The sequence below is a fragment of the Equus caballus genome, chromosome 11 (assembly GCF_041296265.1).
Source record: "Equus caballus isolate H_3958 breed thoroughbred chromosome 11, TB-T2T, whole genome shotgun sequence".
Taxonomy (NCBI): domain Eukaryota; kingdom Metazoa; phylum Chordata; class Mammalia; order Perissodactyla; family Equidae; genus Equus; species Equus caballus.
The window spans coordinates 23,347,188-23,371,869 of record NC_091694.1 but is presented as its reverse complement, the minus strand read 5'-3'; the positions used below and the strand labels follow the sequence as shown (position 1 = coordinate 23,371,869).

At 45.6% G+C, this 24,682-nt stretch overlaps 2 protein-coding genes and 2 non-coding genes across 4 annotated transcripts; all 4 read right to left on the bottom strand.

Annotated features, from left to right (window-relative positions):
• Window positions 1-7,665: 7,665 nt before the first annotated feature.
• Window positions 7,666-7,737, bottom strand: TRNAC-GCA (transfer RNA cysteine (anticodon GCA)). Its single transcript has one exon. It is a non-coding gene; the product is annotated as a tRNA-Cys (tRNA).
• A 729-nt stretch (window positions 7,738-8,466) lies between these two features.
• On the bottom strand, window positions 8,467-11,844 carry SPMAP1 (sperm microtubule associated protein 1). The gene is made up of 3 exons (XM_001501519.5): window positions 11,552-11,844; window positions 9,604-9,703; window positions 8,467-8,722 (listed from the first exon to the last, which is right to left on the bottom strand). Exons 1-3 carry the CDS (start codon window positions 11,756-11,758, stop codon window positions 8,565-8,567), a joined length of 465 nt encoding a protein of 154 aa, XP_001501569.1. The 5' UTR covers window positions 11,759-11,844; the 3' UTR covers window positions 8,467-8,564.
• Window positions 11,845-14,887: 3,043 nt separating this feature from the next.
• Window positions 14,888-19,647, bottom strand: RPL23 (ribosomal protein L23). The gene is made up of 5 exons (XM_003362393.5): window positions 19,599-19,647; window positions 18,947-19,030; window positions 18,517-18,645; window positions 15,149-15,262; window positions 14,888-15,022 (listed from the first exon to the last, which is right to left on the bottom strand). Exons 1-5 carry the CDS (start codon window positions 19,609-19,611, stop codon window positions 14,940-14,942), a joined length of 423 nt encoding a protein of 140 aa, XP_003362441.1. The 5' UTR covers window positions 19,612-19,647; the 3' UTR covers window positions 14,888-14,939.
• On the bottom strand, window positions 18,783-18,916 carry LOC111775846 (small nucleolar RNA SNORA21). The gene has a single exon (XR_002811825.1). It is a non-coding gene; the product is annotated as a small nucleolar RNA SNORA21 (small nucleolar RNA).
• Window positions 19,648-24,682: the final 5,035 nt, after the last annotated feature.

Here is a 24,682-nt window from a genome sequence, read left to right as displayed (position 1 = left end):
TGTTTTTTTTTTTTAGGAAAATTAGCCCTGAGCTAACATCTGCTGCCAATCTTCCCCTTTTTGCTGAGGAAGACTGGCCCTGAGCTCACATCCGTGCCCATCTTCCTCTACTTTCTATGTGGGATGCCTACCACAGCATGGCTTGCCAAGTGGTGCCATGTCCACACCCGGGATCCAAACCGGCAGACCCAGGACCACCAAAGCGGAATGTGTGAACTTAACCACTGTGCCACTGGGCCGGCCCTATTATTTTTTTGCTAATTTCTTCTCCGTCATTTGCTCATTTGGGGACTTATGTTTTCTCCCCTACTGTTCATTTGTCTTTTCGCCGTACTTTCTAGGAGATTTCCTCATACGACCTTCCAACTTTTTTGTCGGCTTTTTAATTTCACTTTTCTCATGTGTTCAGTTGCTCCTTTGTTATTACATCCTGTTCTGTTTTTGTTGTTGTTGAGAAAAACTAGCCCTGAGCTAACATCTGCTGCCAATCCTCCTCTTTTTTTGCTGAGGAAGACTGGCCCTGAGCTAACATCTGTGCCCATCTTCCTCACTTTATACGTGGGACACCTGCCATAGCATGGCTTGACAAGCAGTGCATGGGTCCACACCCAGGAACTGAACCAGTAAACCCTGGGGTGCCGAGGCAGAACATGTGAACTTAACTGCTGTGCCACTGGGCCGGCCCCCTCCATGTCTTTTTTGCTGCTGTTTCCTTTGGTTTGGACTCCTGTTGAAGACATTCACCAAATAACTGACCCTCCATAGGGTAAAGGCCCCTGGAAGCTCTATGTTCTTGGAAAGGGCTTGCTGACTGGTGGACTTCCTTATTGGTAGTCCCAGAGTTTTCACTTGGGAACTTAATGTCTATGGAAGTGTCTATGAGTCACCATCCCCCCACTCCTTGGGCCATTTAGTTTCTCCGTAGAAAAATCCTGAGATCTCTCACCTGGGATATATGCCTTGATGCTTGCATTTTGGGAGCAGGACAAGGAGGAAGAAGGGAATTGACCCCACTTTTCTTTTTTTTATTTTTAAAGATTGGCACCTGAACTAACATCTGTTGCCAATCTTCTTTTTTCCCCCTTCTTCTTCTCCCCAAAGCCCCCCAGTACAGAGTTGTGTGTTCTAGTTGCAGGTCCTTCTGGTTGTGGCATGTGGGACGCCGCCTCAGCATGGCCTGATGAGCAGTGCTAGGTCTGCACCCAGGATCCGAACCGGTGAAACCCTGGTCTGCCAAAGTAGAGGGCACGAACTTAACCACTCGGCCACAGGGCCAGCCCCAGACCCCACTTTTCAATAAGCAGACTTTCACTTAATCCCCACTGACCTTCTGAAAGCCCTTGGCCACCCAGTTGGAAATGGAGGGGTCTCACAGGTTCAGTTTCTCCAACAGATTTTTCCTTTGGGACTGGAGATAAAGATTAAGGACCTTAACTGCTCCTTATGCAGACTTTCACCAAAATTCCCTATTTGCAGCCCACCCCTTAGCCCTTCCTGGTGATGCCAAGTTGTCTTCCCAGGGAAGTTCACTTTCCCAGGTCCCCCAAGCATTAGTCACTTCTCTTCTCTGTCCCTCTCCACAGCTCTCACTCTTGGAAACTCACTCTATCTGTGTGAATTTGACTACTCCAGTTACCTCATATAAATGGAATCATACAATATTTGTCTTTTGTGTCTGGCTTATTTCATGTAACATAAAGTCTTCAAAATTCCTTCATGTTGTAGCATGTGTCAGAATTTCATTCCTTTACAAGGCCGAACAATATTCTCTTGTATGTATATACCACATTTTGTTTATCTACCCATCCATGGATACTTGGGTTGCTCCCACCTTTTGGCTATTGAGAGTAATGCTGCTATGAACATGACTATATAAACATCCATATGTGTCCCTACTTTAAATTCTTTGGGGTATATACCCAGAAGTGGAATTGATGGGTTATATGGTAATTCTATGTTTAATTTTTTGAGGAACTGCCATACACCTGGAGAGATATTTTTTTTTTAATTTTTTTCCTTTTTCCCTCCAAAGCCCCCTGGTACATAGCTGTATATTCTTCATTGTGGGTCCTTCTAGTTGTGGCATGTGGGACGCTGCCTCAGCATGATTTGATGAGCAGTGCCATGTCCGTGCCCAGAATTTGAACTGACGAAACACTGGGCCGCCTGCAGTGGAGCGCGAGTACTTAACCACTCAGCCACGGGGCCAGCCCCCACCTGGAATGATTTTTAAAATATTAATGCCTAGTAAGATCCAGGCCTCCTTTTTTTTTTTTTTCTTTTTATGCTGAGGAAGATTTTCCCTGAATTAATATCTGCTGCCAATCTTCCTCTTTTTGTATGTGAGCTGCTGCCACAGCATGGCTACTGACAAACGCATGGTGTAGGTCTGTACCCAGGGAACTGAACCCAGGGCCACCAAAGTGGAGCATGCTGAACTTAACCACTAGGCCACTGGGGTTGGCCGTCCATATTTGTTTCTTTATCTCCTAGGTAATTTTAATGTGTACCCAAGATTGAGAACCACTGCCAGAGCCAACACTTAGGTTTCAACTTCCTCTTCTCTGAGTCACCTCTTCCCCTATTCCTTTCTATCTCCGAAAACTGTTTGACGTGGTTCTTCTGTTCCCTCTCCAGTCCTCTTTGTCTTTGTGGAGTTATACACTACTATTGTTTTGGCTGAGTCTTGGGAGGAAGTGGAGATAAATACACATGTTGCATAGGCCTTGTTTCTCTATGACAATTATTTATACATGAAATTTTTTTCAAAGATTGGCACCTGAGCTAACAACTGTTGCCAATCTTCTCTTTTCTTTTCTTTCTGCCTTTTCTCCCCCAACCCCCCCAGTACATGGTTGTATACCTTAGTTGTGGGTCCTTCCAATCACAGCACATGGGACACGGGACGCCGCCCCAGCATGGCCCTACGAGTGGTGCCATGTCCGCACCCAGGATCCGAACCAGTGAAACCCTGGGCCGCCACAGCAGAGCATGTGAACTTAACCACTCTGCCACGGGACCGGCCCCTATACATGAATTTTTAAATGTACATACATGTGACCTATCTTTTGGGTTGGAATTCCTTAGAAGCAAATGCTTTGGAGTGCTTGCTCTCTCTTTATAGTGGCCAGGAAAGAATTTTCTTGCATTCATTCATTTACTAACTTGTTCATACAGAATGCCCACTACATGCTTGGCACACACTGGATGCTCCATATAAGATGGCAGTTGTCTGCTGAACAGTAGACGTAATTCTACCAATACACACATTTGGTCAAATGAAAGCTGTCTCTTGTTTCCTGCCCTTTTTGTGGTGTCTCTGTTTTGACAGACAGATGCCAGGACAATATTTAAAGTTGTTTTCAACACACCTAGCCACCTCCACCTTTTTACCCTAGTAATTAAAAGACCGCCCTTTTAATTAAGTGTTGCAACACTTAACACAATTTAGACTTATTGCAGCAGGAATAGAACCTTTTATCACACAGCAAGAGTCCCAACCTCAAGTCCTACTGTTTCTCATGGAATCAATCAATCTTTTTTGTTCCCTAATAGTCTCCTTCGTTCCTAATAGGAACCCTGGTGGTTTGGGATCCAATTCTACCTGATGTTACTGAGGAAGTTTTTGAGAACGGTCAGCTGAAACTCTTGCAAGTTATCTAGCACAAATTAATCATTGAAGTGCGGAAGAAGGGGCTTGCTATTCTCGTTTCCCTTCCTTTTGCTCTCACAGTGCCCTAGCTACAATGTTCAGAAGGTGAGAACAGGTCACAAATGAACTGAGGAACGTCTAATAGTGGGGAATGGCAACCGAACAGGCTGGGGGCGCTGAGAACTCTGTGGTGGAGTGTTTCACCACAAGGCAGCTAGTCCCCACTTCAATGCAGTGTTCTTCCCAGAAACTATCCCCTCTGTTTCTAAGAGACTACTTAAACCGAATTGACATCAGTTTTAGAGGCTTGTTTGTTGTCAGACAATGTACAAAATTGATATCTGAAATGGTTTTATGCCACTTAATAAGAATTGCTTAAATGGAGAGAGCACATGCCATTCTCCCGGTGCCGTGCTCCGGCTTCAAGGACTGCGCCTCCGTTTGCCCCGAGTGTCGGATGGGAACTGCAGGTGTGCGCAGTTTGACAGCAGCTCACAAACACGTCAGGAGAAACACTGAACCACAGGTGAAAAAATTATTCCCTTTTCAATCTTTTTCATTCCTGAGTAACTTAAGGGAAAAGTTTTATTTGGTGTCGGCTCTCTAACACTTTTGAACCCTCTCTTTTTACAATCAGAGAAAGCAGACATAAATAGCTAGTTAGTGTTTAATAATATTGCATTTGACTCTCCATTCTATTTACGGCAATTGATAGTGATTTTTTTAATAACAGCTTTATTGATATAATTTATGGATGTAATCCTGCACAATTCAATGGCTTTTAGGATACTCACAGAGTTGTGCAACCATTACCATAATCAATTTTAGAACATTTTCATCACCCCAAAATGAAACTCCATACCCATTAGCAGTCACTCCCAATTTCCTCCCAACCTCCCCATCTCTAGGCAACCACTGATGTACTTTTTGTCTCTATCTATTGACCTATTCTAGACATTTCACATAAATGGAACCACACAACACGGGGTCTTTTGTGACTGGCTTCTTTCTCTTAGCATACTATTTTTCAAGCTTCATCCACGTTGTAGCATGTATCAATATTGCATTCCTTTTTATGGCTAAATACTCCTCCATTGTATGCATGTAACACTTTTGATTTATCCACTCATAGGCTGATGGACATTTGGGTTGTTTCCACGTTTTGGCGATTATAAATAACGCTGCTGTGAACATTCATGTACAAGCTTTTGTACAGATGTTATCTTTATATTTCTCGAGTATGTACCTAGGGGTGGAATTGCTGGGTCATCTGGTAGCTGTTTAACCTTTTGAGGAACTGCTAGACTGTTTTCCAAAGCACTGATTTTCTTAAAAATTTTTTTTCAAATAAATTTAAGTAAATATTGAATACATATAAAACAGCTACAAGGGGCCAGCCCGGTGGTGCAGTGGTTAAGTGCACATGTTCCGCTTTGGCGGCCTGGGGTTTGCTGGTTCGGATCCCGGGTGCGGACATGGCACTTCATGGCAAGCCATGCTGTGGTAGGCGTCCCACGTATAAAGTAGAGGAAGATGGGCATGGATGTTAGCTCAGGGCCAGTCTTCCTCAGCAAAAAGGGGAGGATTGGCAGCAGATGTTAGCTCAGGGCTAATTTTCCTAAAAAAAAAGCTGGGGGGCTTTTCAAAAAAAAAATAAAATAAGACTTAGGATTTGAATCTCAGATTGAAAGGGATCACCAAGTACATCAGTCAAAAACTTGAGAACATCAGAAACAAAGATCCTAAAATTTTACAGAGAGAAACAGGTCACGTACAGGAAAAAGAATGACATTAAATTTATCAAGAGAATCTAGGAGATAATGATTTGCCAACCTCTGAAAAATATTTCTCAGCAAGAATTCTATTCCCAGACAAACTCTCTCTCAAGGGTTCAGGTAAAATAATATTTTCAGACATGCCAGAACTCAAACATTTTACCTCCCATCTATTCTTTCTCAGGAAGCTCCTAGGGGTTATTCTCCACCATATAAAGAAGAAAAGCAAGAAAAAGGAAGACATTTCCCAGCAAACAGAGAGAATCCCACACAGAGGACAGGGGCGAATGAAATTCCCAAGGCACCAGCTGGGGGGCAGGTCTAAACAGCCTGAAGCAGAAGGATGACGGGTGTCAGGAAGACTGTCCTGAAAAAATTAACTTGATAGGTTTGGACCAGGTGAATAATCACACTGTGAGGCTGTTTAAGGATTTGAAAGTAATTATCCACAGACACAAAGAAAAATACACAAATGAAAAAATGAGGTAACTATCTTTAGGGAAAAAAGTTTTCAAGAAAGGAAATGTTTGGGGCCGGCCCAGTGGTGCAGCGGTTAGCTCAGGGCTAATCTTCCTCAAAAAAAAAAAAAAAAAAGGAAATGCTATCACAGTATACATAGACTCAATAGTAAATCATATTTACATGATCACGATAATGTGAACTTAATTGACATACAAAATTTTTACCTCAATAATTTTAGCAAATGGAAAATAAAAGGGTGAGAGAGAGCAAATCCTTGACCGCTAAAATTGGAAACCGATAAATTATCACGCTCTCTCCTTACAAAAGTTTCTTCCAGGAGGAACAAAAGGTGCAGTAGTGATATATCCATTTTTGCACCCAAACGCACCTCCAATTCTGGGGGAATAACTTGTGTTGTCAAACTTGGTGAGGCAACATTATCTCCTCCCCTTCCTGGCGGGAAATGGCACATGCATCACATCATGGTTCAGCCAATCAAATGCTTCCGCTTGGCATTTTGAAACTTGAGGAAATGCTCTGAAGAGGCAGGTGCAGCTGGAACAATACTTACAGGGTAGGAATGAGTGCCCAGGGTTGGTGGCACCAGCAGCAGACACTTCCAGGGACAAGACCTGAGCTGGATTTCCCTCCTCCCCCTCCCCTCATAGTTAATCGCTTTCTGAGTTAGGTTCTCCAACCTTCCATCAACTCTGTGAGTCTTCACCATGCCTCTAGTAGACTCCTTTACTGCTTCAAGTGGCCAGCGTGGATATCTGTCCCATTCTAAGAACTCTGACCCGCACAATAAACAACTATGAAGAAAGGGCCCCTAACCCTGCAGAGAGGAAATTGCACAGTGTCGCAAACAACTGGTCAATAATACTCTTCAGATCCGGCAGAAAATCCCTTTAAATTATAGGAAAGCTTTGGTTAGAAACTGTCTAGGAAAAGTAGGTAGATTTCTTTTTTTTTTCTACTGGGAAGGGTCTCCCTAATCTAACATCTGTTGCCAATCTTTCTCCTTTTTTCTTCCTCTTACTCCCCCAAAGCCCCAGTACATACTTGTATATAGTCCTAAATTCTTCTATGTGAGCCACCACCACAGCATGGCTATTGACAGATGAGTGGTGTGGTTCCACGCCGGAAACTGGCCTGGTCCACCAAAGCAGAGTGCGCAGAACTTCCACCGCTAGGCCATCAGGGCTGGCTCAATAGATAGGTATTTTTAAAAGATACCTCTCTTTTTTAATCCTCTTCTCCTCAAAGCCCCCCAGCACATAGTTGTAGGTCCCTCTGGTTGTGCTAAGTGTGACACCACCTCAGCCTGGCCGGATGAGCGATGCCATGTCCGTGCCCAGGATCCGAACTGGAGAAACCCTGGGCTGCCAAAGCAGAGCACGTGAACTTAACCACTCGGGCACGGGGCTGACCCAGGATATCTCTCTCTTGAGCCTCAAACAAATGCTTTTCCTCTGACAGGTGTGTGTGAGTGTGTCAACTTCCACTAGACTGAAAAGTCCAAGGACACGGTCCATCTTTCATCTTTTAACTCACCTCAGCCTTGCATGTAATAAGCTCTCAGAAATACAAGGTGCATGAACGCCTTTATCTTTACTGTCCTACACCAGCAGGCTCCTCCAGGGGTCTCTCCTAAACGCTCCTTTGGAATGTAGGAGTAACTAGTAGCATTTGAGGACAAGGAGTTGAGAGACTTTCCTCTTCTCTAGTAACTCTGTGGCTGGGAGTTAAGAGGTATTTACTTAAAAGAAAAGGAGAAGGGGGCACCCGGATTTGAACCGGGGACCTCTTGATCTGCAGTCAAATGCTCTACCCCTGAGCTATACCCCCACAGCCTGCTGTGGTTTTCTTCTTTGTCCACTTATGGTGACTCAATACAATCAGGTTCCACCCACACTAGAGCTCTGACAAGCTTTGTGTCCTAAAACCCCACCTTCTTTTGTATCCACCATCTGCTTTGGCTTTTCTCCTGGTCACCAATAAACTGGGTGGGGGCACTTGACAAATGACATCCTGGAAAATAGCTGAAAAGGAAACTGACACAGCACTCATAGAGAAAGCGTCCACAAGCACAGTATCACTGTGTCAGAACCCTTGGGCTTCTTTAAGAAGCACTACCCCCAGATAGCACCTTGCTTACACCCTGCCTCCTGATGAACTGAAGGGGAAAAGGAGAAGGAAGATGTCAGTCCTTTTGGATGGGATGACTCTCTCAGGAAAATCAGGAAATCCTTCTCAGGGCAAACACCAATCCCTGTGGCTGCACTGCCTGCTCTGTTCTCGATGGAAACAGTAGCCAGCTTCTGACCTGGGGCCCTGCTCATGCCTGAGGAAGAGCTTTGCTGAGGACTAGGTAGCATGGGTCCCCCTTATCATACTGGCAGGGGGGAACTGAGTCCTCTCCTTTCAAGCTGGCACTGGTTGGCACAGAGTGTGAGGGCACAGGCCTGAGACACCCCTTCTCTTCTCACCTCCTCTCCGTACGGTAGGGAAGCTGAGGCTGGAGAAACCGCCTTGCTCCCTCCCTCAGCCTCAGGGAAGAAACAGCACACTTGGAGGCACAAGTAAAAAATATTTTATATAAAGAAACATTGAGAGCTCATCTAAACGTCTGTCTTAGATATTCAGGTGGAGAATTGTGAAGGGAAGAGATGCTGTTAGAAGAGAGGGAACTGGGTGACCTCTCCAAAGACAGACGGGCGCTGGCGGAGGGCTGGGGTGTTCCGGCGATAGCCAAACCGGCCATTGAACCCCTGGATCACTTTCAGATCAGCATTGTAGTGGTCATGCCCCGTCACCTGCTGGAGGGAATGCCCTTGGGGGCGGACGGAGAGGCCTGAGCCTGCATTCAGCCCCCTCTTGCTTTCCCCACTCCCAGAGGGTTGGTATAGGATGCCAACCCAGCCACAGTCACCACGCTCCCCACGTCCCAGCAGAAGCCTCAATCCTCAAATATCTCGAGCCTCTTGACTGAAATGCCAAGGGTTGGTGAAGTCAAGGAGACAGATGGCTTCTAGAAACCAAATCTCATACCAGGAATAGCTTGCAGGAGTGTGAATGGTATGTGTTAGGACAGGAGGGGCCAGAAACTTGGGCTTGCCTGAACTTGCCTTGCTCCCAGGAGAACTGGGAATACTTCACCCTTGACTTTGACCCATCTGGAGAAAACTGATGAGCTCAATTTGGCTCAGTGTTACAAAGGGTCATGTGACTAGACCATGGCCAAAGGGTGGTGGAATTGGAGTGGGAGGAGGGTTCACCCCGTCAGAACAACATCTCTCAACTCTTTCTTGTTCTGGTAAATTGCGCCGGGAAAACGAGCAGGACACAGCCTGCTCAGGGAGCAATGAGAGGAACACAGGCTTCAGAGCTGGCAAGAGTGGAATTCCAATCCCAGCTCAGCCCTTCTTAGCAAATGACTTTTACCCCCCAAACCTCAGTTTCCCCGGCTGTAACATGGGGATAGCGTGATGGTAAAAAGCACCTGCCATACAGTAGGTGCTCCATAACTAAACATAGGTAGCCTTGTGACACCATCTGCTCATGTATGAGAAGAAAAGCTGGAGGATGCAGTCCTTGATCCTCTTCCCCCAACCAGGTCTCTTTATGGCCCAGTTTCTCTCTCTGAACTTAGGGACACACTCCATTCTTCCTAGGTGGGACCATGGTGAGGCTGGAAAGCAAGATGGCACTTGCCTGCCCCTGCCCAGTTTCTCCTGTTGAGGTATCTCTGTCCTTGCCCGAAGATGTGGAAATAATCCACTATCCAGCCGTCTCTTCCTGTGCCGCAGTGATCCTGAGAGTGAGGGAGAAAATACAGAGGACTGTCAGCCGTGATGCTGAGAGGTGCACAGCGCTAGCTCCCCTGGGGCTTGCTGAGGGGAGGGCGAGGTGGTCACAGCCAGGTGTAACCGGGCCAGACAGATTAAATATAAATGTACACATGGACCTACTGCCTCTCAGGGACAGGCAGCGGAGCTTGGCAGTTAAGGCCCCAGTGTCTGCAGCCAGACAGACTCGTTCCAATCCCAGCTCTGCCACTAACAAGCTGTGTGACCTTGGGCCAATGACGCAGCTTTTCTGGATCTCAATTTCCTCATCAGTAAAAGGAGGGTTGCTGTGAGATTTAACTGAGATAGTTCAAACAAATGACCCGGCCTAGTAAAAGTTTAATAAACACATTATATTTGAATGAAAGCAATACCTACCACAAATGGTGGTTGTGATGATTGAATACTTATAAAATGGAACATAGAAAGTTTCAAAAGTGTGTACACCATATTATTTTCAAAGCTTTTTTAAAAAAAATTTTCCTTCTTCTCCCCAAAGTCCCCCCAGTACACAGTTGTGTATTCTAGTTGTGGGTCCTCCTGGTCGTGACATGTGGGACGCCACCCCAGCATGGCTTGCCAAGCGGTGCCATGTCTGCACCTGGGATCCAAACCCGGGGAACCCCAGGCGTCAAAGCTGAACGTGCACACTTAACCGCTGTGCCACCAGCCGGCCCCAGCCTTCAAGTTTTTAAATCCTTGAGTTTCTCTCTTTTTCCCCCCAGACTCTGGCTCCTTCTGTCATAAAAGTTACTTGAGTAGACAGCAAGTACACACTCAAGCATGGCACACACTGAAGGGTGTCCATATGCATGTAATGCACACACACATACAAACATCTGGGACCACAAAAAAACCCAAGGTTTGCTCACAGAATAACCTCCATTAAGCCCTTCTCTCCCCTTCTCATACCACTCTGACATACATAGGTACAAATATCGGAGGCAAAATTGTTGGGAAAAAATTGAAGCCATCAGCAAATAGCCTCAGAATCTCTGATTCCGGGGAAGTACCCACGAGGGAAAAGGCCTGGGGAGAAGGCAGGGCCCAAGGAGTTTTGCAGGTTTCCTTCGCATCAGCTCACAGGTCCAGAGCGAGCCCCTCTATGACGTCACCAGACAGAAAGTGCCGCTCCTGCGCGTCTAGGCAGTTCTCTGTGTCTTATTCACTGACGTCACACGGATTTTCGCGCTCTCAGAGAATTTGCGGCGGGAGATCACCCCAAAGGGCGGGGCCATGACGTCAAAAAGAACAATGAAACTGATTTGTATGGGAGAGGCGGGTTATTTTTTTTTTTAAGATTTTTTATTTTTCCTTTTCCTCCCCAAAGCCCCCCAGTACATAGTTGTATATATATATGTTTTTAGTTGTGGGTCCTTCTAGTTGTGGCATGTGGGATGCCGCCTCAGCATGGCCCAATGAGTGGTGCCACGTCCGCGCCCAGGATCCAAACCGGCGAAACCGTGGGCCGCTGAAGTGGAGCGCGCGGACTTAACCACTCGGCCACCAGACCGGCCCCAGGAGAGGCGGGTTTTAAGCCCGGTTCGGAAGGCTTGCAGAAACTCAAAATGAGATCATTCTCCCGTTCAGGGGTGGAAGGCGATCCTGTGAGCTCAGTGATCTGGCGCTCAACACCTGTCATCCACTTTCTCCAGTTCCGAGTTTTCATTAAGAAAACTGAAGGGGTGGGAGTGGGGGGCATCCTTGGTGGCGAGGGCGCTGGAGTGAGACGCCCGGATTTGGGAAGTCAGCCCTGCCACCCGGGCCCACCTCCGCGGGCATAGACATTGGGGTCCTTTGGGGCGCTCCTGTACCTGCTCAGTTTTCCGCAAAACGGGCGGAACCACGTGGCTCTGGAAATACCGGCGGGCGTGGTGGTCCTGCTGTGCGTTGTAGGGCGGAATCGCCGACCAGAGCTTGGGCCTCAAGCGCTCATAGGTGCGGGCCATGGTGCTCACGGCCACCCCATCCAAGATGAAACTCTTCTCCAGCCGCAGAGGACAATCACAGCAGTGCGCCATCCCAACAGCTGCAGCCTCTGAGGGCCTTCCTGGTGGGAGTGCAGGGTCCTAGGCGGGGGCTCCCCTGCGCATTGTTACGTGGTGTCAACGACCACTGTGACACAAACACTATTGTGGGGTAGGTTCTCAGGGCTATGGGGGAAGGAGCTTGCGTAGCCCTGAGGGGAGGCCTGACCAGGAGGAAACTATGCAAGAGGAATCAGAAATTGAAGGGCTGGAGAGGAGGGCATTACTGATGGGGGGTCGTGTGAGGGCAATCGGGCCCAGCTCCCCGTTTTCATTGAAGAGCAAGGTTCTCTGCTCCCACCATATTATATACATTTCCCTAACGCGGTTTCCTTGACAAGCTTGTCCCCAGAATGGATCAGGAAGAGTTCAGATAGCTCTACTTCCAACAGAACTGGAAGTTGAAGCTCAGAAATGGAGTATTTCCTAAATCCATTTAGTGGCAGATGCAGAACCAGAATTCAGGTCTCCCGACCTCTAGGAAGTCCATTTAGAACACTCTCCCCTGCCCATTCTTTTCATCAGCTAGTATTCCTCTTTCTGTTAAAAAATTTAAATTTTTCTTTTAAAAAAAAACAGTAGGTTGAAACATTACTATATTTTTCTAATTTTATGTATATACAGTAAGATAAGAGCAACGATTTTCTCTGTTGTGACTACAGGTGATTTTTAATTCTTTATACTTTCTACTTCCCAAATTTTCCCCTTGAGTAATAAACTTTTTTTCCTGGGAAAGATTCGCCCTAACATCTATTGCCCGTCTTCCTCTTTTTTTTCCCCTCTCCGAAGCCCCAGTACTTAGCTGTATATTCTAGTTGTAAGTCGTTCTAGTCCTCCTATGTGAGCCACTGCCACAGCATGGCTACTGACAGACGTGTGGGTCTGTGCCAGGGAACTGAACCTGGGCCGCCATATCAAAGCGCCTTATACAAACTCCTCTGTTCCTCAAACCAACTCTCAGGTGCTGTTACCCTCCTTCACAGATGAGGCCACAGGCTCAGGGAAGGATTCTTTTATATTCACTATCAATATTTTTATTATATGAAGGCACATTAGAAAAAGTTTGCATTATATCCATACACAAAAATCACTCATCCTAGTAATTAAATACTCAGCATGCTTAATCGTTCTACTCTATGACAAGCGCCTATAAATCAAATCTGAAATGACAGGAAATAAGTCTACAGCTTGAGTCCATTCTGTTGAACCTTGGAAAGAACCTGGAGGATATAAGAAGACAAGTAAAGGGGAAAAATGACAGGCCCAGCCCTAACATTTCACATTTGAAGTAGGAAGGTGAGAAATTTCACACACATCTGTCAAACAACAGGATAAAAAGGATTCATTTTTATGGAGGGCCTGGGAGCTTCTTGTCACATTAAAGACTTGAAACTTACCAGGCTGGATGGTGGGGTAAAGGAAGACAGCTCTGTTTTAGAAACTTCTGGATTTCTTTAATATTCTTAAAACCTAGGTTGGCTGTCTAGACAGCATCAATTCTCAATCTTGGCTGCAACTTGGAATCTCCTGGGGAGTTTTAAAAAGTGCAGATGCCTGGGTCCTACCTCCATAGTCTGACTTAATTGGTCTGGGACATGGCCTGGTGGTCTAGTGGTTAAGATTTGGCACTCTTGGGGCCGGCCCTGCAGCTCCACTTGGGCAGCATGGGTTCATGGGTTCAGAGCCCAGGTGTGGACTATACCACTTGACAGTCATGCTGTGGTGGTGACCCATATAAAAACTAGATTGGCAACAGATGTTACCTCAGGATGAATCTTCCTCAGCAAAAAAAAAAAAAAAAAAAAAAGATTCAGCACTCTCACCACCACCACAACCCAGGTTCCTTTCCAGGTCAAGGAACCTTCCTGCCAGCTGTCATTCTGTGATAGCTCATGTTTCTGCGATTCTGTTATGCCACTGGTATTTCAAATACCAGCAGGGTGGACAGGTTTCAACAGAGGTTACAGACCAAGACGAGGCAAGACCTGGCCACACACTTGTGAAAGAAAAAACTAGCCATGAAAACCCTATGAATAGCAGTCTGATACAGCACCAGCAAGTGAGAAAAGGGTGCAAAAAAGACCAGACAGGGTTCAACTCTGCTGTACACAGGGTGACTAGAAGTCAGAAGTGACTAGAGGCACCAACAATAGCCTGAACACATTTAACTCCTCAGGTTGAGAAGCACTCTGCTCTCTAGTTCTGGTATATTCCATTCCAAACCCTGAAGGACAAAAAGAACTCATCTCACCAAGCAACTATGTGCTGGTCTTCGTGTACACTCTAATCTTCAGCCTTGCATTATACTCAACTTACAGATAACACTGAAGGCCGAGTATTTTCAGATACTAGACATATGAACACAAACTTTAGTCTAAAAAGCCTGTTCTAACATCTTTACACCAGACTATTGACCCAAACCAGCTGAGTACTCATTTTTCCCAGACCCTGAATGTCACTCTTACAGTTTGGGGAAAAAAAGCTGCAATGTTCATCTCTTAAGGCAGAATTTGCCAGGGTTCACACCTGTTGTGCTGGCATAATTATATCATCTCTTAGTATTCTCAAACTAGGGTTTGTGAGATACGTTATATGGCCATCTTGTCACAACATTTTGATAGCAAAAAACCTGCAGATACTATTAGCAACTTAATCATCTTCCATGAGAGCAAATTTACATGGCAATTACCACATTAGATTTTACAAATATAAACTCATTTACACACCAATTTACTCAAAGAAAACTAACTGTAAAAGTGTGCACATACACACGTGTACCTGGTCCCCCTCACATCACTCTTTGAATCCACGAGTGTGTCCAGGATCTGACCATACACTCTACCTTATCTCAAATACCTAACAGCAGAGCAGTTACCTGTCATTAAGCAGCATCCATTCCCTGCAATTTGTTTTAAGGATTCCAAACCCAAATAACTGAAGTTTTTATAGCAGAAATGGAAAGTCCCAGAAGTTCTGGACACTCACAAAAGTGCAAGGACTGTGTTTCTCTTTTTTACACATGCCCACAGAAAGTGTGCGCAGAGTAGTTTCATTTTACAAAGGAGACAAGGGTTAGGTAGTGTCAGTAAGAGTGACATGTGGAAATGAAAAGGAAGGCAAGCATTGGGAGCACATAACTTTTAATGGTTTTTTCCCTTACAAATACATGGGAGAATCATGCAATGCTGCCAGCATTGGATGCAATCCTGGGCCACAAGTCTGCACACTCCTTTGCAACTGGTCCTGTGATGGCAGAACCTGCATAAAAAAAAAGAACGAAGTGATCGGTAAGATTAGAGGGTCCTTTGCTCACATTCCTAGACCCAAGAGCTAAGTCATCCTGCAATCTTAAAGACCTGAGGGACAACAAGGAGCCCTCCTTACCTTTCATCTCTCCTTTATTATTTACTATGACCCCTGCGTTATCTTCAAAATAAAGAAATACGCCATCTTTTCTCCGGTATGACTTTCGTTGTCGAATTACCACTGCTGGATGTACTAAGAGGGAAAAAAGAACAGCAGTCATTAACCTGTGAGGTCCCAGTGCCACCGGAAAAAAGCAGTTCACACCTCGTAGTTACCCAAACATCGTCCCTTCGGACATAATGTATACGCATCATTAGTTTTGCATTTCCTAAAACCACGTATGAGAGACAGTGGAAACACCAATCATCCCTTAAGTAAAGACCTTACTCCAAGTCAAAACTACCTGCACTTCCTTGCAAGTGTAAGTTTGCACTCTTTTGGGAGGACAATTAGCAACACACCAGCAGAAACCTTGCTAAGCACTTTCTATACTCTTCCCCACTTCATCCAACAGGTGGGCACTGTTAAGATCCTAATCACAGAACCGGGAATGGGACCCTACCCCCAGACTGAATGAGTGGAGAGGCCAAGCATTAACTCCTCATTAGGCAATATTCCAGCCCAGTAGATATCAAAATCTCCAAGAAAGTACATACCTCGATCTAAAAACTACTGCTTTGAAGAATTTGTTGGAATTAAATGTGTACCATGTGTCGGGTTTTACAAATATAAACTCGTTTACACACCAATTTACCCAAAGGAACCTTGTCATTGCTAGCGAGCACATGTACATACACACTCATTGAACTTCATGAGTATGCCCAGGATCTCGGCCATACACTCTACCCTATCTCAAATGCCTTTCTAACTGCAGGGCATAGGTTGTTTTAACAGAGCAAAAACTGGGAATTAACCTAAATAATGTCATGGCACATGCACAGAACAGAATCATTTAATTTTTTAATCACCTGCAATTTTTTGTTCGTAAGATAATCATCTGTAAAGCAAGAACTGGTTATGGGAACGTAATGGTCCCATTGACAGAGGAAAGTTTAGAAGCTAATTTTTTGCAGAGAAGTCAGGAAAAAAGGACATACAACAAAATATTAACAAAGATCATCTTTTGGAGGTCTGAGAGTTGGGTAACTGAAATTCAACTTGCATTTCTTCAGTAATTAACCCTTATGTTTAATTTCTGAAGAACTGTTTTCTAGGGTCATAAGTAACTTTTTAAAACCTACCTGCACTGAAGGGAAGTTTCCCAGACCTTCAAGACAAAGCATCCACTGCACTTGAAAGAACTAGAGCCAGACACACCTGGATGGAAATCTTGACTGACTAACCTGGAAACCTCGAACAAATTACTTAATCTTCTGGAGTTCAAGTTTTCCTCTTTTAAAACAGGGCTAACAGTTACATGTCTACATTCAAAATCAGACCATGGAAATACAGGATTTTTCATAAGGACAGGGATCCTGGCTATGCTTGAGGCAAGTATTATGTATCTACGTACACAGACAGCCTCTGATCAAGTTTTTAACAACGGGATACACACTAAGAGACAGGTAACTAACATTCATGAGTGCCTCCTCTGTTGGACACTCATCTACTTAGAACCATTTAAATTCTCACAAATGAATCTAGTGGATAAAGAAGGCCACACAAATCCAGGTCTCTGGACTTCCGATCCTGTCCCTTTCTACATCTCTGTAAGTTACATATGTCTAAGGTAAAGGGATGTATTCACTTAGCAGAAACAAGGACCAAAGAAGACACAGAGATGGAAACTCACAACTATTTCTAAAATCATGAGTGTTCTCTGGTCTGTCCCACACTGATTTGAGACAGACAGCACATCCTGCTGCCATCTCACCCACAGTGATGGCGGACTGCTCTGCCCTTCCCTGACGGCTCCCGAGGCCACAGATCAGACCCAGCAAGTGTTCTAAGAGGGGAGCCTGTCCACTGCACGCTGACCCCAATCTACACATTGATTCATCAATGCTTAACCACAATGCTACTTACTCCTTGCCCACCAAGTCCTCAAGTGGATATTAAAGGTGAACACAGTCAGACTTCTGACCAACAGGCTAAAAACTGGGTAGTGGGGCGACGGGCGGCAGACGCAGGCCTACAAGAGTAACTGATATACGTGGCTGAGCCCTGCTACATTTGCACTGTACATCAAGGAAAGGCGAGGACTTCTCAGGAAGAACAACACTAAGCAGGCACAGGAGAAAGCTCAGGAGATGAAAAGTTCAAGTGCACTGAGTATCAGCAGCTCTAAAGCCAGCAAGGACACAAGTCAGAAGTGCCCCGAGGCCTCCCCTTTTAATTCATATACCTAGTGGGGAAACTTTTGGGGGGCAGCCCACAATTAAGCAATGAGCACCTCCCTGTTTTAGATTCCATCAGAAGAGATTTGGAAGTACCCATGCCAAACTTTTGACAAGTACGATCTTGAATTAATCTCTTCTATAAAAAGAACCTGCCGTAAAGCATGAAAAACATCACCTCTAACTCTGCACTAGTTAATAGGCCAGACGCTCTACATGCTCATCACCTGAATCTCACAGCCGCCTGAGAAAGTATTCAAGTATCATTATTCCCTTTCAAATTAGTAGTTCCAGAAAAGGAACCTTGGTGACATAAGTCTTAAAGCTATGATCTCACCTGGTTGAGCTCTAAACCACCTATGAAAAAAATACATTTACTAAGTACCACCATGTTCTTTTGTAGCCAAGGAAATCAGCAATGAACTAAAGCCAGTTACCTGCTCTTACGAAACTTAGGTAAATGTTATGCACACAAAAATTACCACCCACATTAAGGATTTCTTTGAGGGGTGGGGAGGGAGGGTGTCAGCAAGTGAGCTGAAGAAGACTGGATCGGAGTCTTCCAGGCAGGTGGCATAGGATGCACAAAGGATCTGAGGCACAAAAAAAGGGGTATAGGTGAGAGCGAGACACCAACAACTGAAACGAGTAGAGAGCTGGGGAGGGCGCTGTTAGGGTGAACTGTAAATTCCAGGACAGGGCTTTTGCTTCTCTAGGTACGTGAGGTGGTCTATAACTACCTGCTGAACTTGCTGGGGGAAATGGCAGGGATATGCAAAGCCGCCAGCTTACACTGGAACCCAGTGAAGAACTTAAGTAGAGAAGAGACAAGATTTACATTTTTGAAAGCTGGGCCATGGCCACAGTGTGGCAATTACACTTAAGGAGTAAGAGGGCAAGATGAACACAGTTAAGATCAGGCAGTGAGAGAACGGTCTCTGAGACAGCAAGAGCAGAACTTCAACTGCAGGTGTTTCTCTCTCGCTGCCTCTCAAAGGAAATAAAGCTGTAAGAGGCTTTGAGAATCGTAAAATCGTTGTTCCATTTTCCAATGAAGAAGTCCTTCAACTGTCCACCAGGCGACAACGAAAACTCGGTCCCTCTACTCACCCTTCTTTCTGAGCTCTGGTTTGCCTTTCTTGACCGTGGCCATCACCATGTCACCCACACCCGCAGCAGGCAGTCTGTTCAGGCGTCCCTTGATCCCCTTCACAGAGATGATATACAGATTTTTAGCTCCTAGAGAAGGATGTAAACAAAAATGAACTTTCTTGAGGGCCTATTCGGCAGTTCTGCCGGTGGAACATTCCCCCCCCCCCCCCGCTTCCAAAGCCACTCCGCTCACACTCGCAACCAGTGAGTCCCACGGTGGAACACGCTGTCACACCGCCGATTGAAGCGAAACAACACCACACGCTGCCGCTTCACCCAAAAGCGGTGTTTTCCTCTGCCCCTTCTTGACGGCTCAGTGGGTCATCAGCCAAGGCCCACCGAGTGCTTTTAAAAGGGGGGGTCGGCAGGGCGCGGCCGTAGGTCTCACCTGTGTTGTCAGCGCAGTTGATCACGGCTCCTACCGGGAGACCCAGGGAAATCCGGAATTTCGCACCGGAGGACCCACCACGTCCTGTGGGGAGGAAGGGAGACAGGAGGGGTCATGGTTGCGAGTTGCCTTCACACTCTCAAGCTCTGAGTTCATCCGCCCATGCTTTGGGAAACGGTATACATTCGCTGTCTCTAGGACTCCACTCCCTCCCTCCCCACGTGCCGCCCAGTTCTCCTGCCAAACAGCCAAGTCCTATCACCACCCTTACGTGGAGACTAAGGGGCCCGGAAGACTCAATCCTCGCTCCAACTTTTGCACCACGTAGTTCTCCCTGCAAGGCGGCAGACCACACACGTCGCCCGCTCTGCGGCCTAAGCCAGTCCAACTTCAACCCCATCACTGCGGCGCTAGGCGCGGAGCGATCCCGCGGAGCTCAGTCTACAATCATAACCGCATCCTGCCAGCTCAACTCTCCAGGCACCCCCGCCACTTTTGGGGCCCCGTCCAGGGCTCTCGCGGTGCCCCTTCTCTCCCTCTCCGGCCTAGAGGAGAGCAAAGCACCCCAGCTGCCTATGGCTGCCACTCCCCGCGAGGCTAGCAGCCACCTCGCGACAGATGGCGAAGGATTCCCTCACACCGAAAAGCTCACCTCGCTTTGACATTTTGAAACGAGAAAAAGGACAGAGAGGAAGTAGGTACAAAGGACGCTGGGATATGAACTTTGGACGCCCCGCCCACTCTCATCACGTGACCCGGAGCTCGCTCCACGCGTCTCTTATCGGAGGTCGCTGTCTTATTACGCAGTAAGTCGTGGACATCGGCTGGAGCTCTCGCTGCCAAATGGGAGGGCGAGGGCTTGGTGGCTGCAAAAGCGGATGACAGCGTGTCTTGTCTTTACGAGCTCGAAAGTAGTTGGGGACACAGAAACATTGGTTTGTTAATTTGCCCAACAACTTGTTTGAGCACTTAGTATGTGGCGGGGACTTCGCAGGACACTAGAGGTTCGGAAATGATTAAAACGGTCTGTGTTGTGTAGAGGCTTCCAGAGAACACAGGGCGTGGATGGCCGAGGGAGAAAGAGGTCTAAACGGTTTCCTTAGGATGTCATGTAATCGAGAAGTTCCAGTCTAGCGCCAGAGATAATTCCATAGATGTGTGCTTGATCCCATATCCATCTGTATTTTAGATGTCTTGCTTTATTAATGACCCGTTTCACAGCTTCAACCTCCCCCATTCTTCTGGCTTCTTTCCTTCTGTCGATATGTTCATTCAAATATTTCTTGAGCGCTTACTTGATGCCAGATGTCCTGGGCATACGTGAGACTTCATCAGGGAACAAAACAGGTAGACATTCTTGCCCTTATGGAGCTTACATTCTGCTGGGGTGGTGGTGAAGGTGGATATTAGACACTAAACAATAGATATGATTATGGTGTATACTATGTTAGATGGTGATAAGCAGTATGAAAAAATAAAAGTAGAACAAGGTAACAGGCATCAGGAAGTGGGAGGAGGGGCAGATTGCAATTTAAAATAGAATGTTCAGTGTGGGCTTCATGGAAGAAGCTGACATTAGAGCAAAGACTTTAAGGTGAAGGAGTTAGGAATAGGAATGTCCAGGGAAGAGGAGCCAGATCGTGTAGGGTTTTGTACACCACTATGGAATTCAGCATTTATGGGCTGAAATGGGGAACCATTGCCAGTTTCAAGCAGAGGAGGGACATGATCTGACTACTATGTCAGAAGGATCACTCTAGTTGAGACTAGACTGGGAGAGGACACAGATGCAAGTAAGGAGATCTGTCAGGAAGCTCTTGCAGAAACCCAGAAGAGAACCAGCCCTGATGGCCCAGGGGTTAAAGTTCCATGCACTCTGCTTAGGTGGCCTGGGTTCAGTTCCCAGTGTGGAACCACATCACTCATCTGTCAGTAGTCGTGCAGTGGCAGCAGCTCACGTACAAGAACCAGAAAAACTTACAACTATGTACTGGGGCTTTGGTGGGGAAAAAGGAAGAAAAGGGAGGAGGATTGGCAACAGATGTTAGCTTAGGGTGAATCTTTCCCTGCAAAAAAAAAAAAAAAAAAAACAGCAAAAAACCCAGAAGAGAAATGATGGTGGTTTGGATTAGAGTGGTAGCAGTAGAGGTAATGTGATGTGGTCAGGTTCTGGATGTGTTTTGGAGGTAGAGCCAAAAAAATGTGGGGTGTGAAAGAAAGAGAGGAGTCAAGATGTCTCCAAGGCTTTAGGTCTGGGCAAGTGAAAGATGGTACTGCCATCAACCGAGATGGGGAAAGCTATGGAACAGGTTGGGGGGTAAGAGTAGGAGTTCAGTATTGGACACGTTGAGTTAGTTGTCAGACAAGAGATTCAAATAGCAAGTTGGACATGTAAGCCTGGAGTTCTGGAGAGAAGGAGATATAAATCTGGGAGTTGTCAGCAATAAGTATATTTAAAGCCATGATAGTGGATGAGATCACAAAGAAGTAAGGGTAGATAAAGAAAACCATGGACGAAGCTCTGGGGCTCTTCAACATTAAGAGGTTTATACATTTAGGGGTCGGCCTGGTGGCTCAGTGGTTAAGTTCACACATTCTGCTTCGGTGGCCCAGGGTTTGCCAGTTCGGATCCCGGGTGCGGTACATGACACCGCTTGCTATGGCAGGCATCCCACATATAAAGTAGAGGAGGATTGGCAGCAGTTAGCTCAGGGCTAATCTCCCTCAAAAAAAAAAGTCTATAAATTTATAAATCTCTCCAATACTCTTAAAATGCCTTGACTTCATTCTGCCAGCTTCTCTGGCTACCAGTTTCTCTTTCTACCTTTCAAACAAATTCCACACGTTTCTGAACGTATGATTTCTTTTCCAGATTTGTCTCTCTTGATAAATGGAATCACCATCTATCCAGGTGTCCATCTGAGACTCCTTTTCAAGTTCTTTTCAGGCTGCCTGCTACATGTTTCTCAAGTCTATCCACTTCTCTCCATCTGCTCTGCTACCATTCTGGTCCAAGCCACCTCCATCTCTTGCCTAAACTACTTCTGAAGGCTCCTATTGGCCTCTGGCCTCTGGCCTCTATTTCTCCTCACTCCTTCCACTCACTCTTCATACAATGGCCCGGAATAATTTTTGAGAACTATAAACATTAGGATGTCACTCTCCTGAAAATCCTCCAAAAAATTCTGTTCTCAGAACCAAAGTTAAAATCCATATCATGTCCTACTAACTCCTGATCTGGCATCATCTTGCCTTTTCAACCTCATCTTACACCATGCTCTCTCTTGCTCTGCAGGCTTGGTTTTTTAGTCCTAGATACTGGACATGTTCCTGAATACCCAGAGGCTTCACACATTCTTGGAATATGCTACCCTGCCTACTCTCATCATGTATTTCATGTCTATTGATTTTTCAGATCTCAGCTTAAATGTCTCTTTCTTAGCGAAATCTGCCCTGACCCCCATACTAGGTCAGATACCCTTCTTATAAGTTCTCTTAACATGCTGTATTTTTCCTTCATACTATTATTTTGTTCTTGCGAAGAGTCACCCTGAGCTAACATCTGTTGCCGATCTTCCTCTTTTTTTTTTTTGAGGAAGATTAGCCCTGAGCTAACTACTGCCAATCCTCCTCTTTTTGCGGAGGAAGACTGGCCCGGAGCTAACATCCATGCCCATCTTCCTCTATTTTATACATGGGACGCCTACCACAGCATGGCTTTTGCCGAGCGGTGCCATATCTGCAGCCAGGATCTGGACCGGCGAACCTTAGGCCTTGGAGAAGCAGAATGTGCGAACTTAACTGCTGCACCACTGGGCCGGCCCATTTTCTTTCTTTCTTTCTTTCTTTTTTTGTATGTGAGCCACCGCTGCAGCATGGCCACTGACAAACGAGTGGTGTAGGTCTGCGCCTGGGAACTGAACCCTGCCTGCTGAAGTGGAGCACGCTGATCTTAGCTACTAGGCCACCTGGGCCGGCCCGTCTTCATAGTATTTATTACAACTCCTAGATATATATTTGATGATTATTTGTTGAATGACCTCCCCCCTCCCCTCCCCGCCCCAACTCATCTGTAACTAGTCTATAAGCTGCATAAGGGCTGGGTCTGTGTCCTTTTTGTTCAATAGTATATCCTCAGCACTTATCATAGGGCCTGGCTCAATAAATACATGTTGATTGATTGCTGAACAAACGAAGAAGTTGACCTCAATCGTCTCCATATGTCAGGATCCTTGCGTGAAGAAGTTTTCATTCATCTATGGCAAAATTAGAAATATTTGGAAAATATAGTGTTTCTTATAAAGCTACATTTGCTTAATTTAAAGGACTGCCTATTATTCTGGAATTATCTTCTTTCAACTTTTTTGGTGTTAAGAATGTTCCTTTTGGGGCCGGCCTGGTGGTGCAGCGGTTGAGTTCGCACGTTCTGCTTCAGCGTCCCAGGGTCTGCCGGTTCGGATCCCGGCTGTGGACATGGCACTGCTTGGCAAACCATGCTGTGGTAGGCGTCCCACATAGAAAGTAGAGGAAGATGGGCACAGATGTTAGCTCAGGGCCAGTCTTCCTCAGCAAAAAGAGGAGGATTGGCAGCAGATGTTAGCTCAGGGCTAATCTTCCTCAAAAAAAAAAAAATTTAAAATGTTGCTTTTAATCCTATATTGGCTTTCCACCCTCCCAATGCCACCATTTGTTGTTGTTGTTGTTGTTGCGTAATTTCAAGGGTTCATGAAAACCAAAGGTCTGGGAAACGACCTTCTAGTGCTTACAGGATAAAGCCCAAGCTCCTTAGAACAGCATTGGAGTCTCTTCCTGAAATGGCTTACCTTCTCCCTGGTCTCATCTCCCATCACCTTGCCTCTTACACTTCACGCTCCAGCAACACCAAACTGCTTAGGATTTCAGGACTCTTTCTTGCGTTATCCACTATATGTCCTTCAAAACTCTGCTCAAATGTCCTCTCTTCCGTATGTCATTTCACAACCCCAACATGCTCTCCCCCTAGCCACCTCTTTACTTAGAACAGTGATTCCCAAATATATTTCATCTGAAGATCCCTTTACATTCTTAAATTATTGAGGACCTCAAAGAATTTTTGCTTATATAGGTTGTATCTATTGACATTGACTGGATTAGAAATTTAAATTGTGAAATGTTAAAGTATTTATTAATTCATTTAAGATAATAAGCCCATTACCTGTTAAAATACATAGCATTTTAAAATGGAAAATAACTACATTTTTCCAAACAAAAATAATTGAATGAGAAGAGTGGCTTTGCTTTACATTCTTTTGGAAATCCCTTTGATATCTGGCTTAACGAAAGACAGCTGGATTTTCATGTTTCCACATTTAATCTGTTGTGATGTCACACATCATATAGCCTCTGGAAAGCTCCACTTTATACTTATGAAAGAACAAAAGTGAAATGAAATAATGTAATATTATTAACTTCATTGTTCTTGCTAGTAAGAGTCTCAGAGACATCCACAATAGCCAGACCCCACTTTGAGAACCACACAGATGTACAGGACACCAGAAATGTTGCAGATACCACATTGTACAGTAATTCCTCTCTATTCAATTCGCCTTCAGTATTAGAAGGTGAGATCCATGACGCTGTACTTGATTGCTTTCTGTATTCCCGGGACACACTGGAGAATGGACAGGGTTACTTACTGAGTTACTGCTTTTCTTTCGGACCATCTTGAGGGTGTTATGGCTTAAAAGTGAAGACACC

What these genes read in the sequence shown, in the direction of transcription:
- SPMAP1 (XM_001501519.5), bottom strand. Translation starts at nt 11,758, where the DNA reads ATGGCGCACTGCTGTGATTGTCCTCTGCGGCTGGAGAAGAGTTTCATC. An exon ending in TTTTGCGGAAAACTGAGCAG is followed by an intron (nt 9,704 to 11,551) that starts GTACAGGAGCGC and finishes CCTCACTCTCAG; the next exon opens with GATCACTGCGGCACAGGAAG. An exon ending in GAGAAACTGGGCAGGGGCAG is followed by an intron (nt 8,723 to 9,603) that starts GCAAGTGCCATC and finishes TCCGCCCCCAAG; the next exon opens with GGCATTCCCTCCAGCAGGTG.
- RPL23 (XM_003362393.5), bottom strand. An exon ending in CAACTGCGCTGACAACACAG is followed by an intron (nt 18,646 to 18,946) that starts GTGAGACCTACG and finishes ATCCTTCTCTAG; the next exon opens with GAGCTAAAAATCTGTATATC. An exon ending in ACCAGAGCTCAGAAAGAAGG is followed by an intron (nt 15,263 to 18,516) that starts GTGAGTAGAGGG and finishes TTTCCCTCTTAG; the next exon opens with TACATCCAGCAGTGGTAATT.